General features: G+C 36.8%; 1 protein-coding gene across 1 annotated transcript in view; it reads left to right on the forward strand.

Moving 5' to 3' along the window:
- The window catches only part of LOC140335374 (contactin-associated protein-like 5), a 212,877-nt gene extending 193,098 nt beyond the window's left edge, over positions 1-19,779 (forward strand). Inside the window, exons 21-24 of the mRNA XM_072417940.1 lie at positions 1,043-1,130; positions 6,437-6,655; positions 9,047-9,118; positions 11,472-19,779. Of these exons, the coding sequence (XP_072274041.1) occupies positions 1,043-1,130; positions 6,437-6,655; positions 9,047-9,118; positions 11,472-11,668 (576 nt within the window). The 3' untranslated portion in view covers positions 11,669-19,779. The remainder of the gene's footprint in view (positions 1-1,042; positions 1,131-6,436; positions 6,656-9,046; positions 9,119-11,471) is intronic.
- The last annotated feature ends 4,708 nt before the right edge of the window (positions 19,780-24,487 follow it).

The following is a 24,487-nucleotide window of genomic DNA, read 5'->3' on the forward strand; positions in this document are numbered from 1 at the left end:
ACAACTGTGCAAAACTAAGCCTGTAAGGCTATATAAGGCGATGCAATACAACAGGTCAACTAAAATGTTTAAATGGACCCTAATTGAACTGTACCATGAATCCATGTTTAATCTGTCTGTACAGGCATGGAACCATGTACAAACGAGATATGCACTACCTTATGTCTATTTAGTTGTATAGTTAACAACAATCCCAAGGGGCAAACTTTTTTTTTACCATTTAAAAAAGAAAGATTCCACACCCCAAAGATATAGTTTGTAACAGGAACAAAGAGGTTCAAGGGAATTTTTAAGGCATCAAAATGGTCCTAATATTATCTTGTGCAGAGGGCCCACAAAAGTCCTACTTCCCTTGAGCCTCTTTGTTCTTGTTTCAGGTAAAACCTAGGACAAAGGTTCACCATAAAGAATATTACATTTTGGATATTCCTGTTTCCCTGTATGTTCAACTACAGCTGCTAATATTCTATCCACTATTCTACCTTCAGCATTGCTACATCAATCGTTCCAAATATCACAGAGGTCCATTGTAATCCATTATTCAGCTGGAACTTGCGGCAGTATAATGTTATTTTAGCATATTTTAAAAGAAATTACAACAAAAAAGGTTGACCTTTCTACATTTTCTTTTTAAATGACGCCAATAAAAATCTCAGGCAGTGTTGGCGTTATTGTAATGGTAAAATGTAAAATGAATGTACACTTTCAGTATTCTGAAGATCTTTTTTACGATCTGATATTAAAAGAGTAAAAAGTTTGGTTAATACACCTTCCTGCTTCCTGTAGGTTTTGAGTATCGTGTGAAATTGTTATATGTGTGGTTCTATAATTATGTAATTTATCTACATTGAAACTGGCATTCATACTAAGAATGGTATACCTTGGATTGATTAATGTTACACAGTACGCTGCATTGTACTTTTTTTATTGTGGTGCAATAAAATGATATTGCTGTAATTTTCTTTTCATTGGGACTATAGATTGGCATCACGCTACATGTGTGTTTGCTGGATTCTCGTAAAACTTTTTATTTAATTTGCAGATTGACAAGATAATAAAAGAACGACATAATTTTTCTTCGGATATTTACTTTAAAGCCATCAAATCACTTACAATGGGAAAGGTTTTAGGTAAGTCTGGTCTTCTCTATAAATATTAAAATGTTAATGTAAAGAATGACTATGTGTATATTAAGGGCCAGATGATAGCTAGTGGCTGTCAATCACATTTCCAAATTGACCAAAATTTTGAATATGTTTTGCAGCTTATCCTAGCTGCCTCAGTTCAAATAAATGTTGAGAAAATAACCAAAATGTAGTCATGTGGATAGCCCATGTACCCTTATCCAATCACCATGGAATCTGTAAAGGCAAATGTTGACTGCCCAATAACTGGAAAAAGAGGAGAGGAGGACTTACCTGTAGTGATCAGTTAGGTTCCATAATAATTTTGTGCATTCCTCTCTTTATTGTCTTGGCTTTCATCATATTCTAGACACCTGTACGGCTTCAAAAATGCTTACGTCTGGTCTAAAATTATTTTTCAAATAGCATATTTTGGTGATAAATAATCACATTTACCGTTGAATATGCTTTGCAACTTTTCTAAGCTGCTGCATCTTTTCGAAGGAGAGCTTAGAAAATAACCCAACATTTATATCCACTGGATACACATTTACCTTAATACAATCACTATGCAATCTGTCAAATCACTATGCAATCTGTCAAGGCCAATGTTAATTCCCCAAGAACTGAAAAAAGAGTTTTAAAAAATCACAATCAAGAGGTAGGACTTGCCTTCAGTGACCGGTTAAGTTCCATTATTATTTTTGTGCATACCTGTGTATCGTCTGCTGTTTTGTGTCTAAACTCCAGTCATATCCTAGATATCTGTAAGTCGTCATAAAGTGCTATTTTGCATATATCGTACATTCTACTGGGGGGTATGGCTGGGATTAGACCTCATATAACTAAATATATGTTAAATATATGTATAAGGGTTCACCAGTCCAATTGAGTGCTGAGGAAATAACTTATCATTTATTGCCGAATGGGTAGCACAGTCACCCTAATAAAATCACTATGGAATCTGTCAAGGCAAATGATGACTTCTCAAGAACAGGATGGAATGTGTAAAATTTGTAGAACCACCCTGTTTTACTTATTCCCTTGTGTTAAGATATTGAGAGACAGCGGATGATAGGTAGTAGGTAGACAAATGTCCATGTCCCCAAATTCCACTAATAAATAAGGAAATATTACAATAATGAAACTTTAATTGCTTACTAAATTCTTATTTAATTTCTTATTGTAATACTTACTCTTCTTTATCCTTTGAATTACATGGTTAGAAGTGTAAATTGTTGTCAAACGATTGGGGTAAAGATGGTAAAGAATGTGGAAGAAAGATTCTGTTGAGGGTCCACATCCCTATTAAACATGTCTCTTATATTACAGAACGAGTCCAGTTGAATATGACCCACTACTACTAGCTATGACATGACCTGGATAAATAAGAATGTTCACAAAAAAAAAAAGCAATATAAAAAAGACCCCAACAAAAGCTCATAGGGCTTAGCATTAGATGCATACAATCGATAATTCCTTTTATCTTTTACTTTTCAAGGTTTTATAAGGGTAACAAAATCCCCTAAATGGAATTTGGTAATTTGTCCCCCACCCCCTCTACATTACTAGTCATTATCTATGCACTTAGCTCAATTAAAATCGACACCGATATTCAATTTCAAAGGTGTTATCGACTGGTATATGTAATGTAAAATAATTGTTCTACTTTTGGTTCTGGTGGATAAAATGACACAGAATAACAATATTACAATGTGATGTGAGTCACTAAATGTCACGTTAAGCTTTATTGATCTGTGCTTACAATCTCTTTCCCAGTTAGGTAAGATCAAACGACCAATGAAAATGATTTGATTGTCTCCTCATCTTTCAGCTGTATTAGGTTATGTCATTTATAGAATATATTTATCATGCAGCAATCCAGCATTATCGCTTTACAAATATGCATTTGACAGCCAAAGGCAAATTGCTAATTCATTTTTAAAGTGAAAATCTAGATGCAACGTTTTTGTTTTAAATTTGAATAGAGTGGGAGTAGGTAAGAACCCTTTGGGATTCGTATAGTTGTCTGTGTCTACCCTATATATGGTTGGCCCCAAGGCTCCCACTCTTGGTTTTGCAGCGCTAGGTCCCAGGTTCGAAAATTGGACAGGACACTATTTTAAAGGAGTATGCATGTTCTGCCCGTGTTTCTGAGGGTTTCCTTTGGGAATTCTGGTTTCCTCCTACATCCCAAAACATGCAGTTAGGTTAAAAAATGGTCTTAGGCTGTGGTAATGACCAAATGGGATGCTGACAAAAATAAAACCTGATGACAATCCACACTTTTCCTGACTTTTCTCTCCCTTACTGTAAAAAAATTAAAATTAACTGACATTGTATATCAGAATGAAGAATCATACTGATTTAGTATCAGAACATACTAAATTAGTATAAAATTGTCTGATATTTTGGAATCAAAACTGGTTAAAAAGTGCTGTCTACTCAATTGGAGGCCTTTCCTATAGTGACCAGTCAAATCCATTATTATTTTTGTTTATAGATTTCTGTATTTTGCTGTTTAGTATCTAAATGTCAATCATATTTTTGACATCTGTAAATTTTTAAGAATGTTCAGTTCTTTATGTGCTAAAACGATATTATATGTTGAATGACATATTGGTTTCAATGAACTTGGGGGCTTGTCCGGGATTAGAGTCCTAATGTTTCAATGACCACCGCAAAAATATTAAAATAACTATGAATGTATAACAAACAAATGTGGAAGTTTCCTGTCCTGCAGTTAACCTGAGCTAATTTCACAAGCTGATACTTATATTTTCCATAAAATACAATTGAATAAAATAGACAGCCAGCCACCACATGAAAATTAAAATGACAGATATTGACCACCTCCTTCCCAAAAGATAAAAAAAGAAATCAGACTCCATCTTTTAGTTCAAAGTTTTTGGATTAGTATGAAGTTGAGGAAAGAGGAAGAAGTTTTGTAGTCCAACAAAGTTGGAGTTAAGACTGAGATTGTCAACCCAAATGGGGAGTTAGTTGACTGGTTCACAGGCTAATCAACAATATATAGATCATTAAAGAACACATTTTCTGTACGTATGGCATTTTTAGGTGACAGACCATGGAGAAATGTATATATTGATTTCTGTGGCCTAAATTTGCTTTAAATCCTTAAATGTTTTAGAAGTCTTTGGCTTCCATTCAAAGATAAAATATTAGTTTTGGCTGGGCAAGCATTTCCTGCTGCATATCTTCCCTGTAATGTCTTTCATTTATTGGAAGTCATGCGCGATATATTACAAATTACTGAGCCTATTAAATACATCAAATATTTCAATTCAAGATAATTAATTCATTAGAACATTCCATAGATGGTTAGGCGGCTTCTTAACCTGTCTGACTTCAAATAAAAAGGCAATAAATAATTTCTATGTATTTCTAGGTTTTATATTTACATATATAGACATTGGAAATTTAGCACAGGCGCCTCCCATTTTTGCACCTTGATTAAGGCCCCCATCTCCCCCGTGGTAAATTGATTGGACATAAATTGGAAGGGTGCCACCTGTACATCTGTATAGAAGCCTCATAGCTGACACGGCATATCAGAACAAAAACCAAGTCATGAGGTCACAGGAACTGCCTGCAGAACTCACAGACCAGATTGTTACAAAGCTCAGATCTGGGGAATCATGCAAAAACATTTCTGCTGCACTGAAGGTTCCCAGGAGCTCAGCGCCTCCAAAATTCTCACTTGGAAAAAATTTGGCACAGCCAGGCCTATTCCAGGAGCTGGTTGCCCGACCAAACTGAGCAATGGAGGGAGAAGGGCCTTAGTGAGAGGGGTGACCAAGAACCCAATGGTCACTCTGACTGAGCTCCTGAGATCCTGTGTGGAGACCAGACAATGTTCCAGAAGGACAACCAGAACCACGGCCCTCCACTGATCTCTCCTCAGTTCAAAACACATGAAAGCCCTGTTGGAGTTTTCAAAAAAACACCTGACAGACTCATGGACAGAAAGGAAAAATATTCTCTGCTCTGATGAAATCAAGTTTGAGCTGTTTGACCTGAATTTGAAACTCTCTGGAAGAGAAACCCAGGCACATTCATCATCTGCCCATTACCATCCCAACAGTGAAGCATGATGATGGCAGCATCATGCTGTGGTGGTGTTTTTCAGCAACAAGGACAGGGAGACTGGTCAAGGTTGATGTCAGAAAAAGCTAAATTTAAAAAAGTACAGAGATATCCTCAATGAAAACCTGTTCCATAGTGCTCAGGACTGGGCTGAAGGATCTCCTTCCAACATGACAATAACCCAAAGCGCACAGCGAAGACAACACAGGAGCAGCTTACGGACAACTCTGAATGTCCTAGATTGGCCCAGCCAGAGCTCTTTAATACGTCTCCGGAAAGACCTGAAAATGGCTGACCACTGACGGTCTCCACCCAACATGACTGAGGAAAGAAGAATGGCAGAAAATTCCCCAATCCAGGTGTGCAAAGCTTGTTGCATCATCGCCCAAGAAGGCTTACGGCTGTAAAAGATGACACAGTCAGTAAATCCTGGATTTTGTGCAGAACTTGACTGCTCACAAATGCCTGTTTATCTTGTCCTAGCAAAAGTTACTTTTTAAAAATAGGTGAAATTTTTGGGAACATTAGAAACCATTTTCCACTGCTGCCTCTCAGTCCCAGACACGGACAAAGCTCTCTGCTCCCATCTGGCTGACTGCCCACCAACATGCAGGAGGGGCCCCATTTCAATGCTTGAAAACAGATCAATTCTCCCAACTGTGACAATTTCCTTTAATGAATATTTACACCCCAGACATAGGAATTCACAGATTTCTGGGTTTACCTTTCCTGTACAAGATTTGTTTGACAGTAACAAGAAATTATCACTCTAATTTTAATAAAATCCTTTCCAGCGTTGTCTAGCAGATCTGAATTTAAATATTCTGCATTTCTGTGATTGAATTAGAATTTCAATAAGAGTAAAACTTTAGATGGCCATGAAAAGATGAATTGTTCCCTTTCTACTATTATTCTAATTAACATTAATGTGGAACTCTGGAAAAAATGACATTGGGGAGGGTTTGAGTAGTTTAGCAAAAGAGAAATTGGCAGGGCTGACACCGCTCATTACACAAAAACATTGTAAATTGTCAGTGCTCAACAGGAAATTGTAGCCTAGTGTGGCAGTGATTGTGTTGTAGACTCGAGGGCATTTAAAGAGACAGTACATGGGGTATGTGCATGTATGGCAGAATTGTGTGGGGGTGTGACAGTTGCCATTGCGCACACTTTTGGCCAATTACTTGACTTTTTTTTTCTTGCAGATAACCTGAGATCGGACCCGGAAGTCACCAAAGCAAATTCCATTGGATTCATTGGATGTTTGTCCTCCGTTCAGTACAACCAGGTGGCTCCTCTTAAAGCTGCACTGCGGCACGCCAGCATAGCCCCGGTTACGGCGACCGGGTCATTGTCTGAATGTCACTGCGGCTCCATCACAGAGAGTGACCTTAGCACAATCACAACAACCTACTCATCCTCAGGTGAGTACGGGGTTGTCTTTGTAGATCATTCTGGATACATAGGAAACAGTAAATATGGGCAGCTGATTTAGTGGATTAGGATGCCCCAAACAACAATGGTCAACAATGTTTTTTAAATGTTTGGGCGTTTTCTGTAAACCATATAAGGTCAGGAGTATCCATAAAAACATGTCCCAAGTGAAAAAAATAAATTTCATCAACTACAGATTGGGTGATATAAGATCAGTAGGAGACTTCACAGGTCATTTCTCTTCCCTCTCGTCAGCAAAAGCTCATGCAGCAGAGCCTGTTTGGCTCCTAATGATGCCCCTCCCACTCTGAGATCTTCTATGCTCATTAAAGTGGTGCTAACATTCGTGCCACATTATTTTTTTAAATTAGTGTTCTGATATCTGATTTCTTTGCATGTTTATTTTTTAATAAAATGACGTTTTCCATCCTTTGCTACATCCCAGCACTGCTGTCCTCTTTGCAGCCACTTCCAATCCCCATGCACTCCAACGATGGCTCCCTGGCATTTCATAGGGTGGTTGTCTTAAGAGTGCACCATCCATATGTATTTTGTGTTGAAGTGGCTATTCCATCAGAAGCCCATTTTTAAATATTGGAAATAACTTTTAAAATAGCACGATGAAGAATAAGTGATTATTATTTAAGTGATTGGGTTTATTTTAATAAATTCAATCTTTTTCGTTCTCCTGTTGTTGAATCATACAACTCCAAACACATGGGACTAACTCCAAACCATTGCTCATAATCCGAGCCACTGCTAAAGCTGAACTCCATATAAAAAGGATAAAAAGGATTCTGTCATCATGAACACATGGGGAACTTACCACTGTACTGCTTCTCCCTTCCCTGCCCAGTTGTAGAATAAGGGCGTGTCCAATATCAATGTGGGTTGAACAATTCTGTCTGACTGATGACATCTAGTGGCAGACAGACAGAACTGCAGGGGAAGCTCTGAAGCTAAATATTGCAACATTATTTTATCTTTTAACCCTTTTATGATAAAAAGTTTATTGCTGGTCAGCAGCATTGGTGTGTGTCAAGTAACCTGGCAATAACTCTGCGACTAATATTTTTGATTCGCATCAAATTGTGTATTAGTAGTTTTAATGCAAACACAGTGATTACAGCTCAGCCTGCTGCTCTGAAGCAATATGATGAACAGTTCTGATAATGGTTAATGAAAGGTTGATCCCGGTAAAGTTTTTTTATGACAGTGGGAAAAAGCTGGAAGTGGGAGGGAGGAGAATTTTACTGGGTAATACAGCTGGTAGGAAAACTGAAGAGGTTACTCAGTGAAAGACACAGCCACATAATTATGCAGAAATATGCTGTACATCACTAATTACTCTGACAGATAGAAATCTCCGCCAGCAGCAGGATGGGATTATGCTGGAGAGCTGAGAGAGGGGAAGGACGAGAGAAGAAATCTGTGATTGCAATATCTAAACACACCTAAGTGTCTGTTCTGTGAAATCCATCCAGTAATGTGATATCAGGCCAAGGGACAGAAATTCTGCTATCTGTTTTATCTTCAGTGCCTGTAGTGGAGGTAAAAATTCAGTTCCAAGCAGGTCTCAATACTTTTCCTATTGGCAATAGCTGGGAGGGGACAGTTTGAAGTTTACAAAAGTTAAAAAAATTGTTCTTGTTTAAGTATATATAAATCCAAATTACATCATTTTATACATTTAATTATATACAAATGGTGGGAATAGTAAAGACAGAGGTCTGGTCTAGCATTGAAAATATTTGCTAGCAAATAGCAAACGACTTTGAAGAAATCAATTTCACGTTTGCTGGATCAACCAGCTTCACTAATGAAACTGTATACTCTCTAGCCTTAAAGAGCTTTAATAAATTAGGCTCACAGAGAGAGATACTTTACTCAAATATAAACCTCAGTCAGGCTCAGTCTGTTTATCTTTTTGTTATCTCCGTTTTCACAGGATAAAGTATTTTGTACTGTTGCAGATATTGGGTCACTACCTCGTAAATGATTTCTGCCACCAGTAGATGGGATTGTGTCTTTATTTAAAGTGTGTAACAAACTCTAAGAATGTGTCCGACGGCAAATGACACTACAAATGCCATTTTGTGATTATCGTGACTTAGATACTCAACATACTTCTCTGTGGAAAATGTGTGAATCCTAAATAAAAGTTGTGTGAATTGTGAGAAAACATTGACAACTTATCCTCCAAATGTTTGGTCAAACAAAGACATTTATCTGGTGAATTTAGTTTTGCCAAATATACATTCAAAAAGGTTTTATGTGTATTTCTAATCACGCTTTATACTTTTTATTGCTTTTTTAAATGATGCTCAATCCAAGCTGCCACATATTACAAGTTTTTGACATTTGATTTATTTCTTTTTTAGATCCTTTTGGGAATTCGGATGATCGGGAGCCCCTAACTAATGAAATGAGAAGTGCTCCTGTTGTCATTGGAGGTAATGCATATCAGATGATATATATATAATAACATGGATAGTATTAGGATAGAATGATGTGACCCCATGTGCATTGATCACAAGTTAGGAACTAATGGTGAAATAACAATGACCTGCTGACACCTGAGGGTCCCATAGCAATGAACTTCACATGCAATTTTCTGCAAAGTCTTGTATATTCCTGTTGATCACACCAGTGTGGTCCACTGAATGCAGCTTCCTGGGACTGTGTGAGAATTCAGAGCAGAGTTGTCACTATCATTTAAGCTGTGCCTGCTTGCATTGTAATGGGATGGTGAAGTATTCCAGGTTGATTGGCTATCAGCATTGTTAAATATGATCCGTAAACCATTCAGCCCCTGGGCCACACCTACCCCACCCATTGCCTTACAGATTGACTGCTTCTGCTGCTAAAGCCCTCCTGCAGGGATCTACAGCGTCTGGGAGGGGTGGGTGTAAGACACACATAAGTGAAGATTAGGCTCAACCAGTGAGGGAGTTTTTTTTGTTCCCTAAGGCTTTAAATAGTAACTAAATTTTGGGTTCTATTTAAGAAAGAACAATTGTACACAAAGGTCCAGATCCAAGAATATTATGATTCTTTAGACTCAATTCACAAATATTGCAAACATGCAATAAAATAGGCTCTTTAATTTAGCCAAAAAACTTTAATTTTAAAATCTTGTTGAATTTAGCAAAAATTATGTATTCTTATTCTGGTGTAAAAATTAATCACTAAAAACGAATCACTGACACATAACCATTACTGAATCTTAAACTCTGGTCCTTGTGATCCCAAAGGATAAAACCATACTGAGGCCTCAATACAAAGACACGCTAACACTTCGAGGGTCACAAAACATAAATAAATCCATGTGTAAAACTTAGTGGACTCTAATTCAAAGTCTTTCAAAAATTCTACTGAAAAATGTAGTTTTTTTGATCGCTTAATCAACACAATTTAAAAAAATTAAAATATGGTAAAAAATTTATTTTTCCAATTTATTTTATAATATTATTATATCTGATTTTTATATCTGTTTGCAATCCAAAACACGACAATATATCTCTCTAATTGCCTCGGTTCTTGGCTGGATTTGGCTCTGAACAGCCGGGACTGACAAGCCATCTATTAGTGAGTGACACTTCGCTTCCAACCTCTCAACCTTCTCCCTAACGCTGTTGTGAGAAGGCCGTAACTGTTCATTGTAGATGAATTTATGTGCACACATTGGAAGGGATGGCTGCTGCCAAGTCCTTCACTGGGATTAGGTGCTGTTCGTAATCACTTGAGTTTCTATAGAAACATTTTTATTTCCGGTACCCCTTGTTAGTCGTGTTGGAAAGATGTCAATTAATTCATGGTTTGGCCAAAACCTAATGGTAATGCAATGACCTATTTGGACTTTAAAATCCAAAGAGAGCCAATAAGCTTTTCTTTTTTAGAAACATATACTGATTAATGTTTCTCAAAAATGACTCCCTCTTGTACCCTTTTTAAGGTTATATTTAAAAAGATTTTATGGATAGATAGTAGCAGTATAGGGGCCATAGGAGGCTAGTATGAAGGTCATGCACAATATGTATGTCAACAAGCCACAAAGTCCTGAGCAATCTTTGATTGATTTTGACAAGCTCCTTTAGCAAAGTGTGGTGGGAGGACCTCACCACTTCCCCCTTCCTGCACTTTGATGAAGTCACCAATGCCATAGCTATGGGGTATTAGTTAGGTCAACCTGATAGAAGGTCTTGATTTTTATCTTTGGTTTTTGTGTCCTTGGAAAGTGAAGAAGTTTACTTGCAAGACCCAAGTTTCTAGCTGCCGACTTTTTCTAAGGGTTTGTGGTCCCACCAAAAACCAAACACCCAACATTACTCTGGTTATAGAGGTACAAATGTCAAATGGTACCTTAATTAGTGCTCTACCATGTATCACACTGTTAAAGCAGGGTGAATTTGGGCACAGGATTGTAACAAATAGTACCAGTTTATCCTTGTAATGTATACTTTTGGACTTAGCCAGTGGGCTCAGATAGACAACTCAATGGCCAGTTGAAGAAGTCGGCAAAGCAGGCTTGCACAAGGTAATGCTATTACTGGAAGGATCTTCAGGAAACTTTTTTTTAAAGATTAACATCTGCTTAAGAAAACAATATACAATGAGACATGATGTCAAACATCATAAAAAATAGATTGCATTATAATACATTACATTACTATACATTATAATTTATTTGGGGCATAATGAAGCTGGTCTGAACATCAAAGTTTAATGACATGTCGTCATAAAAAGTTCATATATACTTTTATATTCGGAGAAGGGAAATTATACGTTTGTCCTATCTCTTTGCAGGTGTCATAGCAATCACAATATTCATCATTTTTTGCATCGTGGCAATCATGACCAAGATTGTGTACCGACATAAAAAGACACTCAGCAAAAGCCAAAACAGAGAAAAAGAGTACACAGGGACCACAGACTTTTCCTTCCGGAATGAAATGGATTTACAGAACACAGTGAGCGAGTGCAAAAAGGAATATTTTATTTGATAGACCACATTTCTATAACTTTATTTTCTCCTATTTTTGGGGCTGTTTTTAGCTGCATTTACAGCATATTCCTCTGGAGAGAAATTTTTCCCAACGCAGGAGCTAACTTTGCCGAGACATGTTCACGGATATTTCAGTGTGGGAAGCACGCCTTTCGTCTTGGGAGCCATTGAAGTTTGCGGTCTCTGGGTCAGGTTTTGCAATCTATTTTTTACAGTCTCGTAAATATATGTGCCTCATGGTCTTCAAGAATCAAATCTTTAACCACAACTCCAACTCAATGCTATCCAGAGCCAACAGTGGATTGGATCACCAAGAAATGTGGTTTCAGATGGATTTCTATGGGATGATAGTAGTAATGAATTTCTAACTCCAGGGGTGCCATTAAAAGAAATATGTGGACAAAATTGTTATCTGCAATCTAGCAATGGGAATAGAAAGTTGTGTTGGTTTATTGAACAATATGGAATGCTCATTCACTCATGCACTATAAATAATATATACATAATATTTAGGAAATATAAGCATTGTAGTCTAAGCTAGGAATTAAAGGCAGCAGTCTTATATTTTCTTATCAAATAATTTGTGCTAAAAAATTATTTTCACAGATTTTTGATTCTGATGATCTGAATAAATTGTGTATATCTAGCAGAAACCATTTGGGGAGGTTTTGAATGAAAAAGATAAGGAATAGGACCCTTGATAAAATGTAATTGTTGCTGTATAGTGGACAAAATGAGGCGCACTGGAATAATTGTTGGCATGCGGTTGTGATGAGAAGGTTTTGGAGATTGGTATACAGCTCCTTTGATGCCAGGGAGTCCTTTTGGAATCATAGAAAGCAATTGGAAGATCCACTTGCTACTCTACTGCTAGAAGTCCAGATCCTACGGTATATCACATATATCAACAGGATCTTCCAATGTGTTTTGAGGGCTACAGTGATCCTCCTTCACTAGGGATAGAAAAAGGATTAAAGTCTGGACTGGACTCCGGGAATTAGTAATGCGAAGAGTTACTGAACTCAATCTCTTGGTCTGTTACAATCCTGGGACTCGGTCCCTGGGTCTTTTCCAGCTCCAGTTTGTAAACAGTTACTTAACATAGTCTGTGTTTCCGTTGGGTAGTTTCTTTGTCTTTTATTTGTTTTGATTACCATTGTCATCAAGACAGAATTCAGAATTATACAATTGCTACCAAAACAAGAGGTGAGGGAATGGGGACACCTCTTTCTCCCTCAAACAATGTCGGTTGTTTATGATATAGCTATCAATAAACATTTTTCAGTGAATCACCAAGTCATAACCATTCCATGCAAGGCATTTCTAATCTCATACATAAGTATCCCATATACCTAAGTACACCACCTGAAGAACAATGTTTGAGCTCTTATCAGAGAGTTGGTGGCCTAGGATCATAACTAGGTCCTGATAAACTGTACCTTTACAACAGATAAAACGCTTATCAATATATGTAAATCAACAGGATATCACCGATCCAGTATAATCCAGTGAACAGATCCATTCCTGGTTTGCTGCATCACCCAGGTTCTCCAGTCTATCTTTATCAGCCTAAGAGCTTTAATAAGTCAAACCAATTGTCTAAGCTACCCATTCTGACCTGGTTCTAAAAAATTCTGCCTAACTGGTTAGTGTTCTTATCCTCTGCATTTAATACCTGCTTGATCACTAACCCAGAATGAGGATACAGCCCAGGTTTAAACTAATTGACATTCAGCTATCTGCATGCCTGTTTCAGGTATGTGGCTGAAACTACTAAAAGCAATTTTACATCCAGGTAATCAGCATTTAAATGGCAGCTTTATGTGTATTTTCAATGATAGGTCAACTTCCATGCTGCAGCAAATGGTGGGCATATACAGCATCTGTTCCTAACGCCCCACTATTTTTTAGTGGCGGAAATGGTGAGATGATTTTACTGTAGGAAGAAACTGCTAATAATTGTATAGATGTTTTTATTATTTGAGTATTAGCTCAAACTAAAAAACAGATAGAAAGACTTTCCCCTACATCTTACAGCTAAAATCAGCTTACATTCAATTAATAAATTCTTGTGGAGGGTTTGCTTAGGCACTGCTGATGATATTCAGAAATCGTTCTGAGAAGGACATGAGCAGAAAATTTTCTGTTGTGAAGAGGATCATGCTGGATGGTGTCACAAATCAGTCATGGGTATAATCATAAAGGTAGAGAGAAGAGGATTATTTTCTACCTGATGGAGGCTTATATTGGGGGATGTGATATACCGGTGGTGGCAGAGTATTTTCTACTCTATAGAGGGTCATTTGGAAGATGTGATATGCCCGTGGTAAGAATAATAAAAAAGCTCAGTTCAGTAGCAGAGTATTGTCTTACTCTTTTGAAGAGTCTTGTCGGGGATCTCAAATAACAGTGGTGAGTATAATTAGAAAGGGAGAGAGAAGATCAAGAGTAAAGTTGGAAGATGGTTATGTTGAAAGACATGGTGACTTTAATCATAAAGGTATAGAGAAGGTCAGGAGTGGGTTATTTTTTGTCTGATGGAGGTTTATGTTGGAGGATGTGATATACCAGCGGTTGACGTAATCAGAAGGCTATATAGGAGGTCAGGAGAATAGTATTTTCCAATCTACTGAAGGTTGTGATATCAGAATGTTAAAGGTTGTGATATCCTGGTAATGAGTTCAATCTATAAGGTATAGAGGAAGGCAGGTGCATGGTTCTTCTTTCTATAAAGGTTTTGTTTGAGGTGGTCAGTAAACAGAAACAAGAGAGACGGTTGGCCAAAAGTCACAGCATGTATTGAAAAGACATCTTTCTTATTTTGGAATGTTAGCAGTAAAAAAGTCCTCTCTAGCAGCTGAGTCGTGGAGATGAGATTCATCTCAGACCTTTTAAACTGGCTTTTGCTGGCTTTATAGAAAAGGATGGATTTTCTAAATGCATAGGGTTAATTCTGGAAAAGAGAATAGGGACTTTGAACCACTAACACACCCAAACTCTGCTAGACCCCCTCCAAGAAAATATTCTGAAGGGTCTGCCCTAATGCAGAGATGATTGTTGTTGGTTTTACAATCCCATCAAAGAGAAAACCATTAATGTTTTGATCCAAAAAATTGCACAAAAATTATATACACTGGAGAAAAAAACAAATGTATATTTTTCTGTATTATATATCTTAAAAGTAAAGATTATATATAGCTTCAACCTATCAGTGTGTTCGTCACCATATCTCATTACTTACTGGCACCTTGTTATATTTTAAGTCTAAAACTCTTTACACTTACACCAACTGCATTAAAAGTACATCCATTGATATTTTTTCCAATGTGTACAATATACCCCAATCCCTCCCAGGAGTGTAATAAATGAACTATATTAGGTAAAAAAAAATCTTCACCAATGGATGTATCACCATGAGGTGTGCATTTTGCACAGAATGCGAGTTTATTCCAATACATTTTTTATTTTATTATCTATTTGTTTTTATATTGGATAGGTATATTGAAGTGATATTAAGGGATACAGAGAAGTTTTGGTGTGCTTACCATATAAACAACTAGATCCATAGTTGTAAATTTGTAATGATGGTATTAGGTATGGTGATCCAGACACCAAAACCAAGCAATTGACTTTGCTTTTTTGCAGTTTAGCAACACAATTTTGGTCACCAGGTCCATGATTAAACACCAATGATGAATTAGTTGATCCCAATGCAAGCACTCTGCATTTATTAAACATGTCTCCAATTGCTCTTATTTTCAATACAGTTTAGGTGGCTCATAGTGCTGTTCAAAGGATTGCATGAAGCTAAAACAGATTCTACCTATTCTAGCTGTTCAAAAAAATTATACACTGTTCATTAAAAATCATTAAAAATCCCAGGCATATTTTGCTGCATTTCTAGATTCTTATTATTAGAGCAAAGAGAATTGATGGGCCTGAGGCAAAACTTTTGCACTAAGCTAGAGTTTGCTGGGATGTTGCAATTTAATATGCAAGTGAACACAATTAACTCTGAAAAACAATATAGTGGTACAAAGGGGTGTTTTTTTTCCTTTATTAGTTTTTCTGTCCTTTTTATTTTTTCTCAGAAGAGTGTGCTTACAATAGTCCCAGTGATTCATATGTATTAAACCAGAATAATATTTGTTTTATTATCTTATGTGGCCAACATTTTATAAACACCGGGTCATCACATCTTTATGAGCTTGACATCCCATTCCAAAACCATGGTCATTAATATGAACTTGGTCCACCTGTTGTGACTATACAAGCCTTGACTCTTCTTGAAAGACTTTCCTCAAGATTTTAGAAGATAACTATGGGAATTTGAGCATTTGTACCTATGATATTTGAGCTTCTCTTTACTGCCAAAATCCTTGAACATGCTCTTGTCTGGATTACTGTAACATCCTTCTCTCTGGTTTTCCCCTATCACGACTCTCTGCAATCTATTTTGAATGCTGCAGCCAAACGTCCTAATTATCATTCCAACCATATCTGCTGCTTCTCTTTGTAGTTCTCATCATTGACTTCCATTCCACCTTAGAATCAAATTCAAGCTCTTATGTTTTGCCTGTTTTGCCTTAATTTCTCCACAGCTCTTGTCCCACTTAGCTTTCTGACCAGATACACAAATCCCTCCACAGTTCTTGTCCCACCTACTTATCTGACCCGATAGAAAAATACCACCTTGCTGCTCTCTTTGCTCCTTTCAATGACCTACTAATGACTTCCTCACCCATTACCTCGTCACATGCATGACTCCAAGACTTTTCTAGGTTCTCCTCGATTCTTTGGAACTGTTTTCCTCCTGCTATTAGGCTTCTTCCTACTTTCTGCACATTCAAAAGAGCCCTTAAAATCCATCTTTTTAAATTTCTTCTTTCTCCTAAATCCTCACTACTTTCCCACCTCCTTCCATATCCACATCCCATATCCCCCTAATATTGTGTGTGTGTGTGCTACTTCCCCCTGCTGTTCCTGTTCTTCTTCTGTGTCATTGTTTGTATCTGTCTGTCATTGGCAACCCCTATTTATTATACAGTACTGCGTGATATATTGGTTCTATATAAACAGTGTTTATTAACAATGGTGTTATTTTTATTAATATTATTAATAATAATAATACTACTAATAACAATAGTATTATTAATAATAATAGTAGTAGTAATAATAATAATAATAATAATATATCAAAAACCTGGCTAGCAATCAGGATTACAAATTCAACCCAAAGGTATTCAGTAGGGTTGAGGTCAGTCAATGAAGGACATTGGATTTTCTCCAAAACAAATAGTTCAAGCCATCTCTTTATGGAACTAGGATGCCTTTGTTCATGGGTACAGTCAAGCTAAACAGAACAGGGCCTTCCCCAGACTTGGATGGAAACATTTATATGTCTAAAATATGTCTTTGTATGTTATAGTATTAACAGCACTCTTTACTAAAAAATGGTTGAACTTTATCAGGCGGACCTTTTGCATACTTGCATATTGTGTTTGTGCCTTCTCCACATTACTCTTTTTGAGTTTGCAGAGAACAAAATGACTTATTGAAACTTGAAGATCATTAAAAAAAGTTTCTGAACTACACATCTGTGACATTTGCAAAACAGAAAAGTCGTTCTATGCAAATGTGACAGTTTATGAAATAATCTGAAATAACAAGTAACAAGAAGAACAGTCATTTTAATCAAGGTTTAGTTGCTTCTCTGAACGTTATAATCTGTTGTCAGTGCACAAGGGCTTACGTCAATACTGTCAGACTCCTGCCGAGTGTTATTACCTTTCCTTGACACACCAGGCTCTTCAAAAGTTATTAAACCTCAGGGCTGTAATTTTGATCAAGTGGAAAGGGTACACCATAGTAGGATAAGAAGTTCTTTGGCAAAGTGCATGATTAAAGCCCCGAATTTGAATTTTCTTTGAGTTCCATCTTTTTAGTTATTTAAAAGCTTTGTTATTGCCTGTAAAGAAAACACTTCACTCTCTCTTTTTCTGGATAAGTGGCTTTTATTATAAAAGCTACCTCGAATGAAAAATTGTTTAGTGTGCTGCACCTGATGGTTCCCTTTCTAAAATTTGAACGTTTTACTAGACGGTAGACGCCTTCTTCGGACATAGGGTCGATGAAGCAAATGCGATATTAGTAATGCGGTGCATCTTCCTGCTTACCAGATGTGCAGCTTCATGTGCTGGTTAACAAGAGGAAAAAATAATAAGATTATTGAAATAAAAGACAAATGAGATCACAGCTCATGTTTGGCATTCAGCACAATGATTGTAAAGGTTAATTACATTTCAAGATACTGTTGTCACTTCTCTGAGAGGGATAAAAAAAAACACATTGTTATTTTACACAATTATTCCCCTGTTATAGCAAATTTAAAGCAAAATGTAAACTAATATGCAATAGAAGCTAATATGAATGTGAATCTTATATTTTGAAATTACTTTGAAACTTGTACTGTTCTCAATTTTTTTTCTTATAAATGTATTTTGTATTAAAGAAAAATAAACCATATAAAGAAGTGACAATAAAGAAACAATACAGGCACTATACAGATCAACAATTAAATCAACCAAAAAAACTAAGTTATAACCTCAGTAGGTGAGCAACAAACTAGCAAAATCCAGATCATAGTATTATTCATATTGACAAAACCAGAATCTTTGACAGTTGTCAGAACCACAAATAAAAGAAGAGTAAACAATAGGGAATGATTAATGTAATGACAAAGTTCAGAAATGAAATCAAGACGGAACATAATCTGGAAAGGGGGTCATAACGAGGACAAAACCCAACCGATTCAGTCCCCCTCCCTATATTACTAAATTGGTAAAGAGTGTACATAGGAATCCCAGGTAGCCCAAGTTGCATTCAATTTTTCCAAGTAATCATAGAGGTGGGCCGGTTATTGTTCCATGAGTTCCATCTTTAATTCTAATGTATAAATTAGGATGTGTTGAGGAAGAGGTCAACTTCCAATGTTTAGCAATTAGGCATATAGCCAATAGGATATTAGCAACTAGACATTTTCTGATTTGGAGAATTTCCAAATGGGTAGGGCTAGAAGATGAGTCAGTATATGTACAGAAATGGGGGCATCCAGTACATCACCTAGAAGGCCATTGGCTCCACAGCAGTAGGGTACTATACAAGAGCAAGACCAGAAAAAATTATGCAAGGTACCCACCCCAAACCCATAACCTGTTCCCAATTAAATTTAGGATCCTATCTGGTAGTTCTCATATTTATATATAAATTAGTTATTCATGTTTATTGATCTTTGTACAATCAACTTCCCTCCTGAAGATATTTATTGTTCCCATCTTTTCTCTGGCAGAGTTTATAATAAATGATATCTGCCTTTGCAGGATTATATCTCCAATAATCCCTTTGCCATTCAGAAATAATAACATGATGTAACCCGTAGTGCCGGATCTTTAATCAGGATTCAGAATCCTGTGTTTGCATTATTGGTGTAAACCGAGATGCAGCACTAATTATAAATCACACGTGAAGGCTAATCAATCAGGATTTATCGACTCCATAATTACAAACTCTGAACGTAAAGCCAAGAAGAGCAGCATCTCATCATTACAGCAATTTTTTCATGTTTTGTCAAAATCTTTACCAGCTTTTTTATCTTGCGTTGACTAATGCATAGAGAATTTAGTTGGCTATGTATTTAGACAAGTGAGATGTGGTGAGGAGGAAAATAAAAAAGTCCTCAACAGATGTCAAAAAATGTTTATTGTAGATTCAAATGTCCATTAGTGTTCTGAAATCCAAATGTCTTGGCCAGTTTAAGGCTACTAGTCCATGATTGGAAAAAGTCTCTTAATGGATTTCCATGAAGACCAACAATGTTCTGCACTGATCTTCAGTGAGAAGATATATATATTTATACAAGAAATATATTTGGTATTGTGAGTGCTGCCATTTTCTCTTGAGAGTTGATATGGTGCCACTGTCATCATGCACCACCTATTATTGGCCTTTGAGATGTCCCTGTAATTTATAGAATAGGCTGCACATGGCACACCTACTCATGGGTAATGGACAAGAAAAGTAAACCCCAGTTTTGGTTTTTAAATCTTTGATTGAAATTGGTGTTGTGGTCAGAATGTCTCTTACATTGCTGCCAGTGGGAAGAATGTCACCCTTTCAGTCAGCCTAAAGGATCATTGGTGTCAAGTAAACTGAGCTAGGAGCTCACAAATTGCTCAAGGAACCCTTTTCAACCCTTGAAAGAAGCCACAAGTTCCAGAGAACCCAGATTGTTACCCCTTAGGGAAGAGTCTTTAAACTCACACCAGTTCCATCACCCATTCTGTTGTTCATTACATGGCTAAAATGCTTTGACCACCTAAGAACCTTAAGATTTTGCACTTTCAGGTGTTTCTGATGGTGACATCCTCCGCTATGTACAATGGTTCCCTATGCTGACTCCGGTATCACTACTATGTCTTATAGGATTGTAGGAACTGGAAGAAGGAACCAGAGCACCAAGTGGGGGACCAGGCACCTAATACACCAGAATTGTTGAAATGTGGGTACTATGGTAGCCATAGCTCTTGAACAGTGTAACAATTGAGGAACTCAAAACAGAACACATTAATGTAAAGCCTTGGTGGTGCTTTGCTATGCATTTTTATTTTTTACAGCAATTTTAGGCTGACCATATTTACAAAATGTTAAGGAACACAATATAATAAATAGTAATAAAACAGTAATATGAATTTGTATTGTTGTTATATTTTAACTACACATTATTGTAAGTAAAATATAGCAATTAAAACGTATTAGCGCTATGCCTGTTCAGTGTAAGATTGATATCCAGGATTGAATATTGAAAAATAAAGAATTTTAAGGTAAATACAGAAACTGTAACATATGTCTTGGCACAAAGCGATGTATCTTTATTTTTTACTTTTATTGGTGTACAGAATTATTGACTTGTACATAATGTATATTTAATAAAGAAACCTTTTTGTATGATTCCGTATGTAAGAACTCCGTGTCCGAGATGATTATTTAATTTTGATTTTTTGTGGTCAGAAAATTGTGGAGCTCTAGTCTAGTTTAGGACGGTGGAGTGAGAATCTTTTTCTGGTTTTTACTGGGTTTCTGTTTCTGTTTCTCTGCTTTCTATTCAATAGCAATTAATGGGAACCTCCCAAGTAAATACCAGAGAATATAAGCTAACAGTTTCTAAGTATTTCCGACAATGCTTTGCAAAGCTTAATGCCATTAAGTAAGGGTCTAGATCAGTAATGGTCAACTTTCTTCATATAAGAAGCCTGAAGTGCAGCCCCTGACTTCACCAAAGCAATGCATAATACATGCAGTGAATAGAATATTAAAGAAAACTGTCAGATATGTCAGATATCCAACAGAAGACAATCAGAAACCAAGGGCGTGTTACAAAAGATGGTGAGAGACTGCAGACAATTAGCTAAATAAGCACCTAGGTCATGAATAAAACCAATTCTGTCTGTAGAGGTCCCAAAGTACCCCATTCAGTCCCCAGGCTCAGGTTGGGTATCTGGGTCCATGTCCAGTTATTAAATTGTGCTTTATATCTCCCTGGAGTTACACAATAAATACCCCTCACGTTATATTTAATCCTCAAATTCTATTTCACTGGAAGTGGTGAAATGCCAGATCCGGCAAAATGAAATTAGAACCGTGTTTGATTTTTAGAGTAAAATTAATTTTATGTTGAATTTACTTTGTCAGCTGTTCTGTAGGTCAAACATTCCGACCTTGGCCAATTCACAGCTTGACAAAAAAATTGTGTATTTAATCACGGCTAAAAAAGCAACGTGACATTGAATTTATTGGGAAGGGTCTCTTCTGTTCAGCCTATTTATAATTCATGAAAATATAGAAGCTTCTCGTATACAAATTGCCTAAATCCAATTTACATCTGTCACCCCTCTCATGATGACAATAACATGACATATGGAGGAATCGTTTAACAATTACATTCTGAAGACTTTTTCTTTTTCATTCATGTGCTGATATTACAATCATCTGCAATGCTTTTTGAAACATTAAGAAGGTTACAAAGAAGAATTGGAGGATATTCCAGAAGTGAATGACATATGGCATGTATAGCTGCACACATTTATATATTTACAGGATGGGTAACAAGGTGAATTCATGAAATTATCTTTTTATTGATTTGATAGCTGTCTTTATCACGGAGTGTTTTATTTATTTATTTTTTTAGCATGTTACTGAACTAGGAATACAATATGTTGAGAAAATCTATGCAAAACTATGTCAACCCACAAAATTGTTGTTTTTTGTTCATAATTTTTGTAAATAACACCTTTTTATTTTTACTCTTAAGTCTAATATTATCAACCACCATCATATAAGTGATCAGGTGGCTTTAAAGCTTCTTGCCTTTACACTCCATAGCAATACTCCCTAGAAATAACCTTTACAGCATTGGTCCTCAAGGATTACACATCATGCAAAAGAAGAGTTTATAGTGTAGCTTGAGGTATTCTGCCATTTTCACTCTCGTTCTGCTTGCCTAAAGGAGTGATACATCAGGGGTGGAAGATTTATTCCATCTTTCTTGCTATTGCCAGGATAGTGGCTTGGGTCTGGCTTCCTCCTCTTTCAGTCATTCGAATGAGTGGTCCCCTTTGCTAAAAGATACCACCAGCCATGAGATGTGGGTCACAAAGACTACTTGGAGCTAGAATTAGAGGGGGCAAAAAGACAAAGTGCCTTCGAAATCTTGGGCAACCACAACCCTGGCTTGGACTTAAGTTGCCCTGAGGATGGAGACAGGGCAATTTACTCTGCACAAGATGAGAACAGCATCACTGACAGGTTATATGATGATATTTTAGCTGCCATCTTAAAATATACAACAACAGTATCTCATCAACTGTTCCCGCTCTTTGCTGGAGGACCAGCTGAGTGCTACTGAATTGCCATTGCTGCCTTACCATTGACGTATACTAGAGAAGGCCTTTCCATGGAAAAAGATGGACATTCTTTCAAGGATATGCAGAAGCAAAACCTTGCCTGGTGACATCTGTATTGGCTAAAAATCTTGGAGCAAAGAGGATCACTTAACTCCTGACTTCATGCTTCACTTATTAATCCAAAACCTTCCCAAATGTGGCCTACTATGGCTATACATATCTTTTCTGAACCACAGGGTCCTTTTTGTCTCTTCTATGGATGCTGGGTGGTCCTCATGGATAACATCAGTATCATTCTTTGTACCAGTACACTATGAATCAAAGGTGTGATGGAAAGCAGCACTGACTGGTCCCTAATATAGGACACATTGCACAATGAAAGAGTTTTATACCAGTTGATTTCACAGATCTGGAAGAAATACATACGGTATCCCTAAGATTCAGGTAAGGATCACACATGGTTTGGTATGTAGGCAACATTTACTTAATCCTAGAATTCATCTTTAAGGAGCTCAGACATCCCGAGCAGCACCGGGAAAACTGTCTGTGATACGTCTCCATATGATGACAACCCTATGTCCATAATTGGGCTGTACAGACATCATCAAAGGCCCCATAAGTTAAATGCAGTTCTAGGCAAGAAATTTGCAAGTAATGATACCTGGCAAATGTGCTTGAATCAAAATATGCTTCTGTTTACTTTGCTATGGGTTCTGTGTAATCCAGACATTATCCAGCAGCCATTATCCAGAGAGAACCTCATTGGATGACTGGTGGGGTATTTCCCAAAGCCTGTTGTGTTTATTGTACACTCCCTGCCCCTTGTATTACCAATTACATTTAAACCTCCAGTGCGAGTTTGCATCCACACAAAGATTGTAAGTATATCTTTTTACATCAAATATAGCAATAAATCTGTATTAGAAATCTAAATTACCAGAGGGCACATTAAAGCCAAGCCTGGATGGAACGTTAAGTGCTGAACAGATAGATTATGTTCATAAGGAGGCCCTGTTACTGCTTCTAATCTATATATTTTATTGCTGCCTAGGAAAAAACAAGCACAATATTACATTCAGCACCATTGTTGAATAAAATTGTTGCAAGGTTACAAGCAAAGATTTCTTTACATTCTAACACATGCCTGCAAGCCATAAGCACAGCGATTTCAGTGAAATTGATCTTCCTGCAAAGTTAACAGTTATCCTAATCTGTAAAACATCACCAAAGGCAATTCTCTCAGTTTCACTCACTAAGCTGCTTAAGCCAAAAAAGAAAGTTCTGCTATTTTTTTGTGGGGGGGATGTATTTAGGGTTGTTTATTTATTTTTATTTTTGTTTCTTTGTATGTTTACTTACTATGATTGTTTTAGGCCCTGACCAATCGCACAGTTTGTGGAAATGCCAGATGAAAGAAATTCTCTCTGTGACAGTTTTTCTTCCTGGAAAATTCATCTGTTGCTCTGGTTTCACTTCGACAAAATATCCCATTATGGCAAAACTGCTGGGCTTGCTGGAAGGCAGCTTGGCACAGAGATGAGTCTTTTTCCCCCAGGGAACAAACAAGAGGCAGGAAATCTATACTAATGCAATAGATTTAAAGTCACGCTAAGGCAGAAAAATGGGTTTCATGATGCAGATATACTGCATGTGATCAGAAACTGAGAGTAGCAAAAAAAAAAAACGATTATTTCTGAGATATATTAATGCTTCATAATAAATAGCGAATTAATGATTGAAAAGGTTTCATATACTAGGATGGAAATAAAGAAAATACTGTAATATATTGTCACAGTTACCAGAGTTACCAGTGCAACTGATATTGATAGTAAGGGTGTTAAAACAGAACTTCAGGCAAA

Source organism: Pyxicephalus adspersus, chromosome 7, assembly GCF_032062135.1.
Source record: "Pyxicephalus adspersus chromosome 7, UCB_Pads_2.0, whole genome shotgun sequence".
Lineage (NCBI taxonomy): Eukaryota > Metazoa > Chordata > Amphibia > Anura > Pyxicephalidae > Pyxicephalus > Pyxicephalus adspersus.